The sequence below is a fragment of the Salvelinus sp. IW2-2015 genome, linkage group LG6.1, assembly GCF_002910315.2.
Source record: "Salvelinus sp. IW2-2015 linkage group LG6.1, ASM291031v2, whole genome shotgun sequence".
Classification (NCBI taxonomy): Eukaryota; Metazoa; Chordata; class Actinopteri; order Salmoniformes; family Salmonidae; genus Salvelinus; species Salvelinus sp. IW2-2015.
In genome coordinates, this window is record NC_036845.1 from 10,084,256 (window position 1) to 10,103,746 (window position 19,491).

General features: G+C 44.6%; 1 protein-coding gene across 2 annotated transcripts; it reads left to right on the forward strand.

The window, feature by feature from the left end:
- The first annotated feature begins 373 nt into the window (after positions 1-373).
- On the forward strand, positions 374-19,417 carry kiaa0319 (KIAA0319 ortholog). Of its 2 annotated transcripts, none has more exons than XR_011480032.1 (18): positions 374-707; positions 1,763-1,840; positions 2,855-3,513; positions 4,132-4,303; positions 4,471-4,533; positions 4,663-4,755; positions 7,266-7,398; positions 7,796-8,001; positions 8,200-8,365; positions 8,477-8,625; positions 8,928-9,079; positions 9,212-9,350; positions 9,480-9,639; positions 9,734-9,870; positions 10,107-10,229; positions 10,339-10,429; positions 17,093-17,310; positions 17,665-17,748. XR_011480032.1 is itself a non-coding variant. In XM_023989004.2 (18 exons), exons 2-18 carry the CDS (start codon positions 1,789-1,791, stop codon positions 17,999-18,001), a joined length of 2,742 nt encoding a protein of 913 aa, XP_023844772.1. In that variant the 5' UTR covers positions 374-707; positions 1,763-1,788; the 3' UTR covers positions 18,002-19,417. The 2 variants fall into 2 exon arrangements, 1 of the variants encoding a protein (XP_023844772.1); XM_023989004.2 differs by lacking the exon at positions 17,093-17,310 and adding an exon at positions 17,844-19,417 and having other exon boundaries at positions 17,665-17,753.
- Positions 19,418-19,491: the final 74 nt, after the last annotated feature.

Below are 19,491 nucleotides of genomic sequence, written 5' to 3' on the forward strand. Positions count from 1 at the left end.
ACTCTAAATCCAGACCTCCATGGGTTGATAAATTTGATTTCCATTGATAATTTGTGTGATTTTGTTGTCAGCACATTCAACTATGTAAAGAAAAAAGTATAATAAGAATATTTCATTCATTCAGATCTAGGATGTGTTATTTTAGTGTTCCCTTATTTTTTTGAGCAGTGTATATATTTTGATTTGTTTAACACTTTTTTTGGTTACTACATAATTCCATGTGTTATTTCATAGTTTTGATGTCTTCACTATAATTCTACAATGTTGAAAATAGTACAAATAAAGAAAAACCCTTGAATGAGTAGGTGTGTCCAATCTTTTGACTGGTACTGTATATTGAAGATATATCGTCCTCCTCCCCTTGCATGGAAGGCAAGCCACCGAGGCCAGGCAGTGATGGTGAGCAGCATGACATGAGCATCCTTTCCCCGAATATCAGTGCGCATTAATTTTGCTCAGCTGCAGATCAAATTGCCTCTCGAGACACACCACCACCCAGCCGGCTGCGCCCAAAAGAGCTACAAAGGATGTCTACTGGTAACAGCAGCAGGGGAACAGCGGAGAAGGATGGTACAGTAGCTGGCGTGAACAAGACAGTGACAACCGAGCCGAGCTAAGCGTATTTCGACTGCACAGTGTCTGAGCGCCGGGACACTACACCCCCTAATTTGTCTTTTCGACTGGAACAACGACGTTCACTTCTAACGGTATTTGGATACATTTTTGCACCCTTCATCCTTGGTGAGTGTCTCACGTGTAGCTACATCTTTCGCAAGTGCTGTATGAGCAGTAACAGGTATGAATGAGCAGTAACAGTGCTGTAGGGCTGCTTTGAATAGTTGAACTGCTCTGGCTTGCTCGGTAGTATCTATTTAAATTCGATATCCTGTTGTAGTAGGCTACACAGTCGAACCATGTTATCCCCTCAACAACCGTGAGGTTAGTAGGCTAATGACGTTAGCTTCTAGAATACTGTAGCAGACCCCAGTCTAGAAAAAAAGTTGGTTGCGTCAATATCAAAGGCCTCATAAACCCCTTTTTCTCCACTACCTCTCTCGCCGAGGGTAGTCGCTGTCCTTGGTGGTGAAACAGCGTTTTATAATATAACGTTAGGGGATCGGGAGAAAGTAAAGGAAATCAGCTTGTTGACTTTATTGGATGTAGTGTTTTAGTGCGACCACACATTACCAATATGTTAGGTTTACTCATGATTAAGTAATTGATTGATTAATTAGTTATTTAGAGCCTTCTATGGTGTCAGCTTATTCAGTGACTTTCTCAGCATGGTATACAAAAACCCAGATAATGGGATCAATCCTGAGTTCAAATGCAGTGCTTTGTCCTGAGTTCAAATACAGTGACTAACAGTGACCCTTGATCTTTAGCCCTATATTAGAATAACACTTTATCCTAACCACTACCCTTAACAATTAGCTGAAACAACATAAATATGATAATTGTTTACCTACCCAGTAAGCACACAGCAGGGTGACAGTAGTAACAGGTTACCACCAGTAGAGTCCACCATGGGAGGTATGGGCAGAGAGCGATGCTGTGTCATCCTTGCCAAGGATGGAGGAGTCACACACCATCCACTCAACATGAGGCAGGAGGATACTAATGGTCATTCTCTGTGGGTAGGAGAATCCATGTTGCTTTTGTGAGTATCAAAGTGGTCATTGGTAGATACAGTAGGTGATGTGATTATTATTAGTATTATCTGGGACAATGTGTAATGTTTCTGATTTCTTCTGTGTTCCAGGTTTAGATCAGTCTGTCYGGTGCATCATGCAGACAGGAGCTCACCTGCTTCTCGGTCTCATCCTGCACTATGTGGAAGGTTAGGGGACATCTTTAAAATTACATTCTTGTGTCTGTACCTCATGTTAAATGAATATTCTTGCTATGTGTTCTATGTTGTATTGTAGCATTCATAAAGTTAACAAACAGCAGTCATGTTTGGATGGCAGGCAGGCTCAGGGTCAGTGTAGGCAGAGGTCAATAATCCAGAGGTGGGGCAAAGGTACAGGTCGGCAGGCAGGCTCAGGGTCAGACAGAGTGGTCAGGCAGGTGGGCTCAGAGTCAGGACAGGCAAGGGTCAAAACCAGGAGGGCGCGAAAAAGAGAGACTGGGAAAAGCAGGCGCTGAGGCAAACCGCTGGTTGACTTGACAAACCAGACGAACAGAGAACACAGGTATAAATACACAGGGGATAATGGGGAAGATGGGCGACACCCGGAGGGGGGTGGAGACAATCACAAAGACAGGTGAAACAGATCAGGGTGTGACACCCATGTTGTTAAAAAGACAATGGTTTCACTGAGAGATGCTTTTCCCGGGTTAAAATGAACAATTAGTAACAGGATAACGAACCCAAATATGCCCTTTAAGTACCTCCAAAAAGCTTATTGATTCATTCTAAGAGTGGCAGTATATTTGGGTGATGTTTACCAGGATCTGCTTGTGCACTCAATATCCCCTTGTGAGAGCAGCAGAAGAATTACGTTTGCTGTTATTGAGTCCATTTGTTCATTATCGTACACTCGCCACTGTGTTGTGTTCAGTGACACAAAGAAAGCAGCTGATTCCTTGTCCCTCAGTTATCAGAGGATATTGTTGAGAGCTAAGATGTGAGTATACCTAGGCTCACAGTATCAGTGAAGTGATCGCTGAATAATTAATGCTAGTTTTCCTCCGTTTAATGGTTCCATCTGGTTAATGCCTTAGTGGAGCATGTTGGAAGGCGACTCTTCCCACTGTGAAACAAGCTGATTTTATTGCTGACTTTTACTAAATKTAAGCAAAGTATAAGCAAAAGCTGTTTGACCATATATCTCTGTGCTCTGTACCATAGCTGCAGAGGCGTCACAGTGCTGGCAGGGTGCGACCTACTCAGAGGCTGTGGTCTCCCCGGCCCTGAGGAGCAGCAATATCYTGCGGGTGCCRGACGTGTCATCTCTKGCGCAGTGTGCCGRGGCSTGTTGTGATGTGCCYGGTTGTAACCTGGCCTGGCTGTTTGAGCGTCGCTGCTACATCCTCAGCTGCCAGCAGAGGGAGAACTGTCAGCCCAGACAGAGACCTGGAGCTGATTCCTATATGGCCTTCCTGCAGAGAGGATCCCCCCAGACCCTGCTGCTCCAGTCTCTGGTCAGGGGGGAGCCCTACCCCAGTCGCTGGAGGCCCCGCCCCTCTGGGGACGTGGAGGCACTGAAGGACCTAGCCCTGTTAGATGGGCCCCAGATGGATTTTGATGACCCAGGTGGGATGGGTTTGGAATACCCTGAGAGTGAACTTGGCCCTGAGGATAACGGTGGGGATCTTCTAGATTGGCCTGCAGCATTGGAAGGGAGGGATGGTTTCAACCTATCGGAAAGTGAAGGCAGGCTAGTGGGGCTGAGATTTGCAACAGAAGGGGCTGAAAGCAGCCTGCCCAGTCCTTCCACTGGGGCAGCTATCAACCAGGGGGCACCCCCCAGTGACCCCACATCTGGCACTACACCTGAAAACAAGAAAGTAAGTKTCAGATGAAACAATGRGCAGGAATCATAAYGCAACAAKAAATGATGGCATGGAAAGGGTTTCAGGCAGTATGAKGACCACATGTTTGACAGGACATGATGGAAATGATACTGGGTTACATAGATGTTTTATGTTCCATTGATCCAATACAGTGATTAGATTTAGCTCACAATTAGTGGACATCCTGGCCATGAAAACGTAGTCTGTCTAAATTAAGGCAGATAGTTGGAAATATCTCCTGTAAAGACAGCTGGGACATTTTAAATAGGCTTACTTCCCTGAGGTATGATAAACGGTCACCCAGCTGACAGTCTGCATATATGTGTGTGTGTGTGTGTGTGTGTTATTACAGTGACATTTTGCTGACTCAATTGCTCTGTAGTCACATTCACTCAGCGCGCCTGACCTTCACGTATCCTTTGAGAATAGGACATACTGTAATCCACATAGCTTCTCTTGCTAATGTAGGCTTGTCAGCCATTCCCAGGAGGGGGATTTGGAGGGGGATTTGGAGAGAGGGTTAATTTGGGAATTTGCAATACAGATTCTTTATTAACAAGTCTTGTTTTACTAATACAAATAGTAATGTATTTGCTGTTGTTTTCATTGTAGGATAGTGAACTACAGAACACATCCTTGGCCAGCTCAGKGCCAACATTCACRCCCAAACCACAGAATGACAGTGTTCACTCCTCCCAACCGAGCCAAATAAGGACTTCCCATCCCAATAAAGCCCCATCTCATCTGTCCAGTACTGTACCCCTGACCACATCCACACAGACAGGTACTGCAATTTGTTTTTGTTCATTGGATTTGTTTTTAACCTTAATTGGTGATCTGTAGGTAGTCTTTCATATTCTTTGTTCCCCCTGTTACATAACCTGTTTCTATCTCATATTTTCTTGTTTTATTCTCAATCGCTTGTCTCTGTATAATCTGACAATCCTGTAGAGCGAACGTTGCCCAGGGACACAGTGGAACTGGTAGCCTCCGTCGGCCCAGAGCCACAAACTGGTACAGTCACAAACACAATGTTTTTTACAAGCATGATCTGAAGTTTATTTCCTGGATTAATTAGAAWGGGCACACAGCAGTCACACATTGCTGACAGTCCTAATGGATGGAATATCTCTTACCTTACAGCGGCGAGAAGGAACCAGACCGCCAAAGCCGTCACCCTCCCAGTAACCCAGGTCGTGTCACTTCCAACCAGCTCAACCATCATCAACGGCAGCCGTATGTATGAAATAGTTGGCTTTGGATGGTGACTAATCTTACCATAATTTTACTATTTACTTTTAGAGTAGGCCTACTAAAGATAAATATATATCAGATGAATGATCAGTCACAGCTCTGATGTACCATAAAACAGACTGATATGAATACAAATACTACACACTGRCTGTGTGTGGTTAATGTAAAAGTGTATTTTCAAACTAATAGATGCTGCAAACCTAAACTTAAAAGCAAATGTTGTTAGTGCTTGTGTGTGTATGTGTGATTGGCTACGTGGCTGGGTGCAAATGCATATGAGTAAATATGAATGACTCTARACTTCTTCTGGCTGGGAGGGATATTGAAGAAGCGTTTGGATTTGGAGTTCTATTCGTTCCATCTGGCTGGCTGCTCTCTTCTGTCCTTTGTTGATAGACGCCTTATCTGACATACTGGCAGAGCCCCCTTCCATCTGGCTGGCTGTTGTCTTCAGTCTGCTGCTGCTGAGGGCGGGTTTCGCCCCGTCGCAGCTTGAGGATCACTTTAGGCCTCTGCAGCTTGCTCCATTTCTTTTCCAGGTCCTTTCTTTTTATTTATGTATTTTTTTAACTTCATTTCTTTCTTTGTTATGTTGTTCAGCAGCTTCTCTGTCAGTGGGCAGGAAATGTGGCCAGGCACCTGACAGGCACTGCCTTCCACATGCTGCACAGCACTCTGGGACAGGACTGGACACTGTGAGGCCCGCTGGGATAGCTTAGGACATGACACAGCCGTCTGAGATGAGCTTAGACAACCAACCTTCCTCAGGATCATCCTGATTTCATTGGGGTTGATGGGGTCAACAAGCAGGATTTAGCCTTTTGGGGCTTTGACGGGTGGTGCAGGTCACCAGTAGCACTGTGAGCGGCTTCGCCCTTAGAGCCAAGAGATGGAGCTGTGACCAGGCTTTTCCCCTTGGAGACCAGCGATTTGACATGTAGGCCACTGTCACGTTGGACCCAGTGATTCTCCTCTGACTTAGATATATGAAATGTGGGGAAAATGCTGATTTCAGTTTACAAGCTGAATTTAAACTATTTCTTATAGCTACTGTTTGCTTGACATAGAAAGACTGTGAGGACTTATGGGTTATACCTAATGAACATTAGAACATATTTTAACAGAATGGCTTTCAGGCCAAGCTAGCCTACTTTAACATAATCTTGGGGTAGCACTTTAAAATAAACAATGTCAAATACTGAAAAAAATAGATGCTAGAACAAAACTTCCCAATGAAAGAGTGCAACAGAGAAGCGGCCATTTCCATTGTGGCGTGTATATTCTACTTCTAAACGCCTTATAAATGAACAATTACTGTATTATTGTAAACAAAATAAGCTATCTGTTTCAGATATCGTGTAATTGAATAGTTTGCATATAATACTATATAGCTGGGGTGGCAGGTAGCCTAGTGGTTAAGAGCGTTTAGGCCAGTAACCGAATCCCAGAGCCGACTAGGTGAAAAATCTGTCGATGTACCCTTGAGCAAGGCACTTAACCCTAGTTGCTCCTGTATTTCGCTCTGGATAAGAGTGTCTGCTAAATTACTAAAATGTAAATGTAAGACCATATTCATTAAATTGAGAAATGGTTTTTGCATCAGTGTGTTCTTTCTTTTCCAAGTTTGTAACAACCTCAATAAATAATTTGTTTTAGCTGTTGGGTTCATGTATTATCTAAATATTTATCATCATGACAGTAACCCAAAATGAGAAATGGACAGGAGAAATGTTCCCCTGTAGATGTTGAGATGCTGCTGGACATGGTGCCCTCTACTGATGAATCAGTAGAGGGCAGTCTTCCTCTTGTCACCAGAGCAGTAGTATCAGACCTGTCTCTTATACACATCTAGATGTGTATAAGAGACAGTGTCACCAGAGCAGTAGTATCAGACAGATGAATGAACATTACAGATCGAGGAGTTTAGTCTAATATCAAAATACTGGACTAAGAGCAATTAGGGTATGCACACTCAACTGCTCCAACATCTGTCTCTTATACACATCTAGATGTGTATAAGAGACAGGGATCTTGTTTATGTGTAGTTGCCTGTGAGCACTCCTTAGTTTCACGTATCGGTTGCTTTTTTCTTGTTTTGTGCGTTTCACGAATAAAAAGATGTGGAACCCATATCACGCTGCCTGTCTCTTATACACATCTAGATGTGTATAAGAGACAGGGATCTTGTTTATGTGTAGTTGCCTGTGAGCACTCCTTAGTTTCACGTATCGGTTGCTTTTTTCTTGTTTTGTGCGTTTCACGAATAAAAAGATGTGGAACCCATATCACGCTGCGCCTTGGTCCGAATGTTATTTCTACGATCGTGACAGCCAGTATTTAAATCTGTTGATGAATTTGAGTTTGCAGGTCCTATCCAATTATTTGACTGTCAATTCTATCAAGCACCCACCTAATGAGATATCATGTGCGTCCGTTTACAGAATAGATTTGGCCTATATTATGACTATCTTGTGTTTGATGGTCCCTCACAGAGAGTTCTGATGATGGAGTGATCATCAGCCATCACTGGGAGCAGGTTGGAGGTCCATCCATAGAGCTTGGAGCTTTCTCGGACACACAGATTCTCAACCTATCCAACCTTGCCCCTGGGGAGTACACGTTCAGGTATGGATAGGACCTCTGTGGCCTAGACTTGGGGTCCAATTTAATTTAATCTCAGTCAATTCAAGGATTGAAATTCAAACAATGAATGGAAGACACAATAGTTTGGGTATGCTGCTCTACCATGGAACAAAGGTCAGACTGCACTGATAGTTACAGTGCACGGTCTCTATTAATCATAGTTGGTGTTTAACTAACAGGAATACAGGACCAAAGGTTTTCTTTCTTCTTTAGATAGTTATATCTTCCCTATAAAAAACCTTAGCTGACATTCTTTTTAAATGAAGCCTCATGGAAACGTGACATAGACATTGATGGTAATGTGTAAGCCATTACCATCAATGTTTCCCCACCACCACCACAATACAAGAATAGCTGGAATCATCTTGATTTTTTCCAGGTTGACCATTACAGATTCTGCCGGGTTGTCAGACTCCACCATGGCTACAGTGAAGGTCATTCAGTCAGTGGAGAATGACCAAATGCCCTACCCCAGCCATGTCACTCCCACCTCCAGCTCTGGCCTTGCTGCTACCCTGGCCCACAGGCAGGATGACCCTACTGCAGCTACCTCCTCTGTCAGTGCCTCTGTCACTCATAAGACAGGTAAATTACATAAGGACAGTATTAAGATTATAACAGAGTACCAGATATGTTTTACACCATTGGATTGTCCTCAGGCAGTTTACCTCAGGCATTCCTTTACCTTAGTCCACCTAGTAGTAAACCCAAGGTAAAGCCAAGGGTATCAAAACATGAATAGGACATGTTTCAACAAATTACCTGTTTTTCTCTGTCTCATAGAGAACAAAAGCACCCCCATAGCTGAGGTCAAGGAGTCAAACGGAGCCCCTGTGGCTATAGTGGGTCCTAACAGGCAGCTGACCCTCCCAGTGACCAGCGTCACCTTGGACGGAAGCAGCAGCACTGATGACCACGCCGTCACCAGCTACCACTGGGACACCATCAGGTACCAACGCTGTTCATATAGGTCAACGGTTGAGTCCATAAAAGTCTATAAAGATATGAAGAACAAGCTGAAGAGCCTTCTCACAATGTCATTTTCTCTGTTGTTTTATAGAGGTCCTCCAGGGTCAAGGACAGAGGGTGTGGACAAGCCCATAGCCATAGTAACGGGCCTCAGAGCGGGCCGCTATACATTTAGTCTGACTGTGAGTGACCAAGAAGGGCTGAAAGACAGTGCCTTGCTCACAGTCAGGGTTCAAGAGGGTAAGAAAACACAGGTTGGCATTTATTGTGATGACTCATGTACTGGAGGCAGCTCTGCAGAGTGGTCCCTAGCTGGCACAGCCACAAAGCAATAACATGTGATTTTAAACCTAACCTTAACCACACTGCTAACCCTAATGCCTAACCCTAACAATAATTCATGACAATAAACGTCAACCTGCTAAGAAAACAAACAATGCTTCAAACACCGCAAAACTGTTCAAAACAAGATGAGACATCATCACCCAGGCTGGTTGAAAATGATGGTATTTATCTACAGCCTGTTGTCCATCCTCCCTCAGCCAGAAGCCTTCCACCTGTAGCACATGCCAGCGGCAGCCATACCCTCACCCTGCCCAACAACTCCCTGGTGCTCAGAGGCTCAGTGACGGATGGTGACCCAGGCAAGGTGCACTTCCTCTGGGTCCGGGACAGTCAGAGCCCTGCTGCTGGGGTGAGTGAGAGGAGTCTTGATACTTAGGTATACGRTAAATATAGTTTGAACTTGTAATRTGCTGTTAGCTAAACTGGTAGGAAGTAGGAACTACTTTAAGGTAGGAACTACTCTGTCCTGTCGTTCCCCCAGGACGTGCTGTATGGTTCAGAGCAGCAGGCCTTCTTGTGCCTGGCCAACTTGGTGGAGGGGACCTATCTGTTCCAGCTGCGTGTCACAGACACCCAGGGACGCAGCAGCATCGCCACAGCCACCATGGAAGTGCGGCCAGGTAGATGTGTGTGTGTTCTCAGACTGTGTTTCCCCACGGACCATGACGAGCATTAGGAGGAAGAGCTGAACAGCACGTACAGCATATGTGTGTTCTGTCAGAGTGGGTATGTTCTCTGTGTGTCCACAGACCCTGGGGGTCGTGAGGAGGTGGAGGTGGAGATGTTGGTGGCGCTGGCCCAGGTGAGTGTGTCACAGAAGGACACAGTGCTCAGACAGTTGGCCGCACTGCTCCACGTCCTGGACAATGACCTACACCTAAGGGGCCTATGGGGACACTCAGATATCAGGTACTGCCCAATGCAGAAAACACATACAAAGCACTCATGTTTTTTTTGTTTTTTTTACACATTGTTCATGTGTATTCTGTGTGTGTGTGTGTAGCACAGTGCTGAGGTTCTCAGTGCAGGGTCCTGAGGGGCCAGTCCCTGGTCCTAAACTGGCCATTCTGCTGCGTGGTCAGCTGCTGAGGGAGAAGACTGAATACCTGCTCTTCAGAGTCCTTCGAGTGGATACAGTCAGTGAGTACCACAACACAGAACACCACATCTTACCTTATCATACCATATTATATCAAAGCCTGTTTCAATGTTATAACAACATTATAGACCATATCTGATTATATTACATGAGAGATTAAATTAGACTAGATGACGTCTCATCACTTGGTGACTAAGAAAGCTGTCTGTATTTGTCCTCTGCCGTGGTGTATGCTGATCCTGTTTGTGTATTGGTGTTCATCCCACACCCCACACAGTGTGCTTGCTCCGCTGCTCGGGCCATGGGACGTGTGACCCAATCACCAAGGAGTGCGTCTGTGACCCCTTTTGGACAGAGAACCTCATTCGCCGGTTCTTTGGTGATGGAGAGAGCAACTGTGGTGAGCMATGTTCATTCATCGGTCCTGAGAGGACGACATACTTGTTTGCCCCGTCTGCTGTGAGATGCTACATTCACAGTGCCAGTCCTTTCTCTATTCTGTTTGGCAGAGTGGCGGGTTCTCTACTTCATCCTGTCCTTCTTCATGGTCATTGTCTTCATCGTGACAGTCACCTGGACGTGTGTCTACTGCTGCAAAAGGTGACCTTTCCTTTCTTGCTCAGACACACAGCAATGTCCTATATAGATTTTATGATTAGCTGTTTGTTAAAGGCCCAGTGCAGTAAAACATGTGATTTCCTGTGTTTATATATATATATATATATATATATATATATATATATATATAATACCAGTCAAATGTTTGGACACACCTACTCATTCAAGGGTTTTCTTTATTTTTACTATTTTCTACATTGTGAAATAATAGAAGACGTCAAAACTACGAAATAACACATATGGAATCATGTAGTAACCAAAAAAGTGTTAAACAAATCTAAATATATTTTCAATTTGAGATTCTTCAAAGTAGCCACTCTTTGCCTTGATTACAGCTTTGCACACTCGGCATTCTCTCAACCAGCTTCACCTGGAATGCTTTTCCAACAGTCTTGAAGGACTTCCCACAAATGCTGAGCACTTGTTGGCTGCTTTTACTTCACTCTGCGGTCCAACTCATCCCAAACCATCTCAATTTGGTTGAGGTCGGGTGATTGTGGAGGCCAGGTCATCTGATGCAGCACTCCATCACTCTCCTTCTTGGTCAAATAGCCCTTACACAGCCTGGAGATGTGTTGGGTCATTGTCCTGTTGAAAAACAAATKATAGTCCCACTAAGTGCAAACCAGATGGAATGGCGTATCGCTGCAGAATGCTGTGGTAKCCATGCTGGTTAARTGTGCCTTGAATTAGAAATAAATCACAGACARTGTCCCCAGCAAAGCACCCCCACACCATCACACCTCCTTCATGCTTCACGGTGGGAACCACACATGCGGAGATCATCCGTTCACCTACTCTGCGCCTCACAAAGACACAGCAGTTGGAACCAAAAATCTCAAATTTGGACTCATCAGATACAAGGACACATTTCCACCGGTCTAATGTCCATTGCTTGTTTTTTATTTCACCTTTATTTAACCAGGTAGGCCAGTTGAGAACAAGTTCTCATTAACAACTGCGACCTGGCCAGGATAAAGCAAAGCAGTGCGACAAAAACAACACAGAGTTACACAAACAAACGTACAGTCAATAACACAATAAAACAATCTATGTACAGTGTGTGCAAATGTAGAAGATTAGGGAGGTAAGACATTAAATAGGCCATAGAAGCGAAATAATTACTTAGCATTAGCATTATTTAGCATTAACACTGGAGTGATAGATGTGCAGATGATGATGTGCAAGTAGAGATACTGGGGTGCAAAATAGCAAGAAGATAAATAACAATATGGGGATGAGGTAGTTGGGTGTGCTATTTACAGATTGGCTGTGTACAGGTACAATGATCGGTAAGCTGCTCTGACAGCTGATGCTTAAAGTTAGAGAGGGAGATATAAGTCTCCAGCTTCAGTGATTTTTGCAATTCGTTACAGTCATTGGCAGCAGAGAACTGGAAGGAAAGGCAGCCAAAGTAAGTGTTGGCTTTGGGGATGCGCGTGCTACGGGTGGGTGTTGCAATGGTGACTAGTGAGCTGAGATAAGGCGGGGCTTTACCTAGCAAAGACTTATAGATGACCTGGAGCCAGTCGGTTTGGCGACGAACATGTAGCGAGGGCCAGCCAACGAGAGCATACAGGTTGCAGTGGTAGGTAGTATATGGAGCTTTGGTGACAAAACGGATGGCACTGTGATAGACTACATCCAGTTTTCTGAGTAGAGTGTTGGAAACTATTTTGTAAATGACATCGTCAAAGTCAAGGATCGGTAGGATAGTCAGTTTTACCAGGCTATTTTTGGCAGCATGAGTGAAGGAGGCTTTGTTGTGAAATAGGAAGCCGATTCTAGATTTAATTTTGGATTGGAGATGCTTACTGTAAGTCTGGAAGGAGAGTTTACAGTCTAACCAGACACCTAATATTTGTAGTTGTCCACATATTCTAAGTCAGAACCATCCCGAGTAGTGATGCTAGTGGGGCGTGCGGGTGCGGGCAGCAATCGGTTGAAGAGCATGCATTTAGTTTTACTAGCAATTAAAAGCAGTTGGAGGCCACGGAAGGAGTGTTGTATGGCATTGAAGCTAATTTAGAGGTTTGTGTCCAAAGAAGGGCCAGATGTATACAGAATGGTGTCGTCTGTGTAGAGCTGGATCAAAGAATCACCAGCAGCAAGAGCGACATCATTCATATATACAGAGAAAAGAATCGGCCCTGTGGTACCCCCAGAGACTGCCAGAGGTCCGAACAATAGGCCCTCTGATTTGACACACTGAACTCTATCTGAGAAGTAGTTGGTGTTGGTGAACCAGGCGAGACAGTCATTTGAGAAACCAAGGCTATTGAGTCTGCCGATAAGAATGTGGTGATTGACAGGGTCGAAAGCCTTGGCCAGGTCAATGAAGACTGCTGCACAGTACTGTCTTTTATCGATGGCGGTTATGATATCGTTTAGGACCTTGAGCGTGGCTGAGGTGCACCCATGACCAGCTCGGAAACCAGATTGCATAGTAGAGAAGGTACGGTGGGATTCGAAATTGTCGGTGATCTGTTTGTTAACTTGGCTTTCGAAGATTTTGGAAAGGCAGGGCAGGATGGATCTAGGTCTATAGCAGTTTGGGTCTAGAGTGTCTCTCCCTTTGAAGCGGGGGATGACCGCGGCAGCTTTACAATCTTTGGGGATCTCAGACGATACGAAAGAAAGGTTGAACAGGCTAGTAATAGGGGTTGCAACAATTTTGGCGGTTCATTTTAGAGAGGGTCCAGATTGTCTAGCCCAGCTGATTTGTAGGGATCCAGATTATGCAGCTCTTTCAGAACATCAGCTATCTGGAATTTGGGTGGAGGAGAAGCGGCGGGGGGGGGGTCTTGGGCAAGTTGCTGCAGGGGATGCAGAGCTGTTGGCCGGGGTAGGGGTAGCTGGGTGGAAAGCATGGCCAGCTGTCGAAAAATGCTTATTGAAATGATCGATTATCGTAGATTTATCGGTGGTGACAGTGTTTCCTAGCCTCAGTGCAGTGTGCAGCTGGGAGGAGGTGCTCTTATTCTCCATGGACTTTACAGTGTCCCAAAACTTTTTGTAATTAGTGCTACAGGATGCAAATTTCTGTTTGAAAAAGCTAGCCTTAGCTTTCCTAACTGTCTGTGTATATTGGTTCCTGACTTCCCTGAAAAGTTGCATATCGCAGGGGCTATTCGATGCTAATGCAGAACGCCACATGTTGCTTTTGTGCTGGTCAAGGGCAGTCAAGTCTGGGGTGAACCAAGGGTTCTTAGTTCTACATTTTTTGAATGGGGCATGCTTATTTAAGGTGGTGAGGAAAGCACTTTTAAAGAGCAACCAGGCATCCTCTACTGACGGGATGAGGTCAATATCCTTCCAGGATACCCGGGCCAGGTCGATTAGAAAGGCCTGCTCGCTGAAGTGTTTTAGGGAGCGTTTGACAGTGATGGGGGGGAGGGGTCGTTTGACCACGGACCCATTACGGACACAGGCAATGAGGCAGTGATCGCTGAGATCCTGGTTGAAGATGGTAGAGTTGTAATTAGAGGGCAAGTTGGTCAGGATGATATCTAAGAGGGTGCCCATGGTTACGGATTTAGCGTTGTACCTGGTTGGTTCCTTGATAATTTGCGTGAGATTGAGATAGCTTAGATTGTAGGACGGCCGGGGTGTTAAGCATATCCCAGTTTAGGTCACCTAACAGTACGAACTCTGAAGATAGATGGGGGCAATCAATTCACATATGGTGTCCAGAGCACAGCTGGGGGCTGAGGAGGGTCTATAACAAGCGGCAACGGTGAGAGACTTGTTTCTGGAAAGGTGGATTTTTAAAAGTAGAAGCTCGAATTGTTTGTGCACAGACCTGGATAGTTTGACAGAACTCTGCAGGCTATCTCTGCAGTAGATTACAACTCCGCCGCCTTTGGCAGTTCGATCTTGTCGGAAAATGTTGTAGTTGGGGATCGAAATTTCTGGATTTTTGATGGCCTCCCTGAGCCAGGATTCAGACACGGCTAGGATATCAGGGTTGGCGGAGTGTGCTAAAGCAGTGAATAAAACAAACTTAGGGAGGAGGCTTCTGATGTTAACATGCTTGAAACCAAGGCTTTTACGGTTACAGAAGTCAACAAATGAGAGCGCCTGGGGAATGGCAGTGGTGCTGGGGGCTGCAGGGCATGGGTTAACCTTTACATCACCAGAGGAACAGAGGAGGAGTAGGATAAAGGTACGGCTAAAGGCTATAAGAACTGGTCATCCAGTGCATTCAGAACACAGAGTGAAAGGAGCAGATGGAGGTAAGTRTAGTGGAGGTAAGCSTAGGCATTGAGTGACAATGAGAGAGGTTTTGTCTCTAGAGGCACCAGTTAAGCGAGGTGAGGTCACCGTGTGTGTGGGGGGTGGGACGAAAGGGCTATCTAAGGCATATTGGGCAGGGCTGGGGGCTCTACAGTGAAATAAGACAATAATCACGAACCAAAACAGCAATAGACAAGGTATATTGACATTAGGGAGAGGCATGTGTAGCCGAGTGATCATAGGGCCCAATGCGTAGCAATAGGTGAGTCAGGGAGCCGATTCAGTAGTCGCTACTACTCTAGGCGAGCTGGAGACACGGTGATTCAGACAGCTAGCGGGCCGGGGATAGCAGATGGGCCTTTGGCAATGTCGCAATGGAAGAGCCTGTTGAAACCACCTCGGACGATTACGTCGGCAGACCAGTCGTGAAGGATTGGCGGGGCTCCGTGTCGGCAGTAAAGGGTCCAGGCCAATTGGCAAAAGAGGTATTGTAGCCCAAGAATTAGCTGGTGGATCTCTTCGGCAAGCCGGGAGATAGGCCTAGCTCGAGGCTAGCTCAAGGCTAACTGGTGCTTGCTTTGGGACAGAGACGTTAGCCAGGAGTAGCCACTCGGATTGCAGCTAGCTAGCTGCGATGATCCGKTGTAAAGGTTCAGAGCTTGCTGTAGGAATCCAGAGATCTGGTAGAGAAAAAGCAGTCCGATATGCTCTGGGTTGATATCGCACTGTGCAGACTAGCAGGTATTGAGCGAGCTGAGGCTGGCTGTTGTTCGAGTTAACGGTTAAGACCGCTAGCAGTGGCTAACTGACTACTAGCTAGTAGCTAGTTAGCTGGCTAACTTCTGATGGGGGTTCCGGTTCTAAAGTATAAAAATAGCAGATCCGTACCACATTGGGTGAGGCGGGTTGCAGGAGAGTATATTCAGTCCGTAGATGGAAAGTGAGATTAAAATATATAATAAATATATACAAGAGAAAACGATATATAAAACTATATATATATWTWTTTTTTACCCCCTTTTTCTCCCCAATTTCGTGGTATCCAGTTGTTAGTCGTTACTGTCTTGTCTCATCGCTACAACTCCCGTACGGGCTTGGGAGAGACGAAGGTCGAGAGCCATGCGTCCTCTGAAACACAACCCAACCAAGCCGCACTGCTTTTTAACACAGCGCGCATCCAACCCGGAAGCCAGCCGCACCAATGTATCGGAGGAAACACCGTATGCCTAGCGACCTGGTCAGCGTGCACTGCGCCCGGCCCGCCACAGGAGTCGCTAGAGCGCGATGAGACAAGGATATCCCTACCGGCCTAACCCGGACGACGCTAGGCCAATTGTACGTCGCCCCATGGACCTCCCAGTCGCGGCCGGCTGCGACAGAGCCTGGGCTCGAACCCAGAGTCTCTGGTGGAAAACTATATTTACACGGGACAAGACAAAACACACGCCCGACTGCTACGCCATCTTGGAAAATCAAGGTGTGTCCAATATCATGTTTCTTGGCCCAAGCAAGTCTCTTTTTCTTATTGGTGTCCTTTAGTAGTGGTTTCTTTGTAGCAATTTGACCACGAAGGCCTGATTCATGCAGTCTCCTCTGAACAGTTGATGTTAAGATGTGTCTGTTACTTGAACTCTGTGAAGCATTTATTTAGGCTGCAATTTCTGAGGCTGGTAACTCAAATGAACTTATCCTCTGCAGCAGAGGTAACTCTGGGTCTTCCTTTCCTGTGGTGTTCCTCATGAGAGCCAGTTTCATCAAACCGCTTGATGGTTTTTGTGACTGCACTTGAAGAAACTTTCAAAGTTCTTGAAATTTTCCAGATTGACTTAATGTCTTAAAGTAATGATGGACTGTCGTTTCTCTTTGCTTATTTGAGCTGTTCTTGCCATAATATGGACTTGGTCTTTTACCAAATATGGCTATCTTCTGTATACCCCCTACCTTGTCACAACACAACTGATTGGCTCAAACGCATTAAGAAGGTAAGAAATTCCACAAACTAACTTTGAACAAGGCACACCTGTTAATTGAAATGCATTCCAGGTGATTACCTCATGAAGCTGGTTCAGAGAATGCCAAGAGTGTGCAAAGCTGTCATCAAAGTAAAGGGTAGCTACTTTGAAGAATCTCAAATATATTTTGATTTATATTGATATTGAGATTTTTGGTTCCAACTGCTGTGTTGTGTCTTTGTGAGGCGCAGAGTAGGTGAACGGATGATCTCCGCATGTGTGGTTCCCACCATGAAGCATGGAGGAGGAGGTGTGATGGTGCTTTTCTGGGGACACTGTCTGTGATTTATTTCTAATTCAAGGCACACTTAACCAGCATGGCTACCACAGCATTCTGCAGTGATACGCCATTCCATCTGGTTTGCACTTAGTGGGACTATAATTTSTTTTTCAACAGGACAATGACCCAACACATCTCCAGGCTGTGTAAGAGCTATTTGACCAAGAAGGAGAGTGATGGAATGCTGCATCAGATGACCTGGCCTCCACAATCACCCGACCTCAACCAAATTGAGATGGTTTGGGATGAGTTGGGCCGCAGAGTGAAGTAAAAGCAGCCAACAAGTGCTCAGCATATGTGGGAACTCCTTCAAGACTGTTGGAAAAGCATTCCAGGTGAAGCTGGTTGAGAGAATGCTGAGTGTGCAAAGCTGTAATCAAGGCAAAGCGTGGCTACTTTGAAGAATCTCAAATTGAAAATATATTTTGATTTGTTTAACACGTTTTTGGTTACTACATGATTCCATATGTGTTATTTCATAGTTTTGATGTCTTCACTATTATTYYACAATGTAGAAAATAGTAAAAATAAATGAAAATGGATATTAGCTAAGAAGCTATTTATGTATCTTTTAGACTATTTGAATTGAAAACAATCACAGTAAGGTACTTGTTACCTGGAAATTATTTGATATTGAGATTTTTTTTAAAGGCTGCATTGGAACTTTAATAGAAATGTGTTTTGTTTAGGAGGCGCACTAAGGTCGGGAAGAACACCAAGTACACTATACTGGACAACATGGACGAACAGGAGAAAATGGAGCTRAGGCCCAAATACAGTAAGTGTCTTATTTTTCATTCAACACATTTCAAACATTTCCTGTGTTTGGTCACCCTGCCATGATCTACCTGGTCTGTGCCCTTCTCAGACATCAAACACAGGAGCACGGAGCACAACTCCAGCCTCATGATGTCCGAGTCAGAGCTGGACAGTGACCAGGACACCATCTTCAGCCGAGACCAACCGGTCCGGAGCAGAAACCGGACCAATGCTCAGGCTGCCCGCAACGGGAACACCTACGGATGAGCAGGAACGCACAGAACTGGGGTGGTTATTGTACAACATGAGTGAAACCCACTCTTGGGATTATGGTCGGGGTGCACAGCTCGAGTGCAGCTTGTTTTCAGTCTCGTCTTCTATTCAAAAACTGGTTTCGACCAGATGTGTACTTTCTATGACATTCATTGGACAACTCAGCACCAGGGAGATGTGAAAATCCAAAGGCCGTAGAATACTAGTTGGGCATCCCTGGATTCTGGGAACTAACAGTAGCATTGAGTTTACATGCATACAGATTGTTTGAATAATTTGACACTAAGGATGAAGGTGCTCTTTGTGAGDAGCACAGTGAGGTTCTGTGGCCTCACATACTTCTACAGATAACCAGATTGGTGAATGTACATACAACTATCCATTATGCATACTAGTCTACCGACTACTACTGACCTTTAACTTTGCCTTGTTATCCAATAATGTTTTTTTACTGTCATTATTTTATAGGAAATGGAGACAAGCCCAGCCCTGGTTGTGAGCATCTGAGGCCTCTCCTGTAAATGTTTTGGCAATTTGGATTTGTCAAAATGGCTTGATGGAAAAGTCTCATAATTCTTATGTTTAGTACCCAAAGTCCATCTTGTGATGCTACTCGTGAGTCATTTAATCAAACTCAATTTATCTGTGATCTCTCTCTATGAGTGTCTTGGACTTTGACACAATACAACACAGCATTTTATTGTATTTGAACTACTGTTTTGAGTTAGCACACTTGTCCTCCAAACTAGTTGTATAGTTTTGGTATCTTTCTCATTATAAAGCTTCTTTATGCTAAATAAGCATAATGGGTCTTATAAATGGGCCTGAAGAAACATAACCAGGCATTTCATGGGACAAGCCATAAAGGTGCCAAAATCCACTATAAGCCTATGGCTAACAGAGACCCTATTATATCCAGGTACTTGGTAATGCATCCTTTCTTCCTTCCCTTGGTAAGATCTATTATCTAACTTGAACATGGTGGGTAACATGCTTTCAATCATTAATTCCTCTGTGTAATGATGGATTCCCCCTCCCCCTCGTTCAGTGTCAGAGAATGTCTGATTACATGACTATAGTGCAAAATAATTAGGACAGATGGAATTGATCATTAACATTACTATGTAGGACAGGTAGCCATTGATTGAATGGATCAAATACTTGACATTAAAGCAACATAAGCATGTCCAATGGTTGGTTTACATTTTTTCCCCCGTAAGGGACTGGGGAGATATTTCCCCAATATGGACAGAAACACGAACAGCCATGTTATATTCATGGATTTTCCCCATTACACCACCCAATTTTTGGTATTTGCTTTGTTTTCTTAACTAATTACAGCTACCAATGTTTTTACAGATAATATATTGACAAAATTAAACAAATGCATCTAATCAATGAACAGTGTTCTGAATTCTGTGTCATTTTCTTTCCTGTCCAAAATGAGTAAGATGTAAGGCAGTTTTTCCCAACCCTGGTCCTCC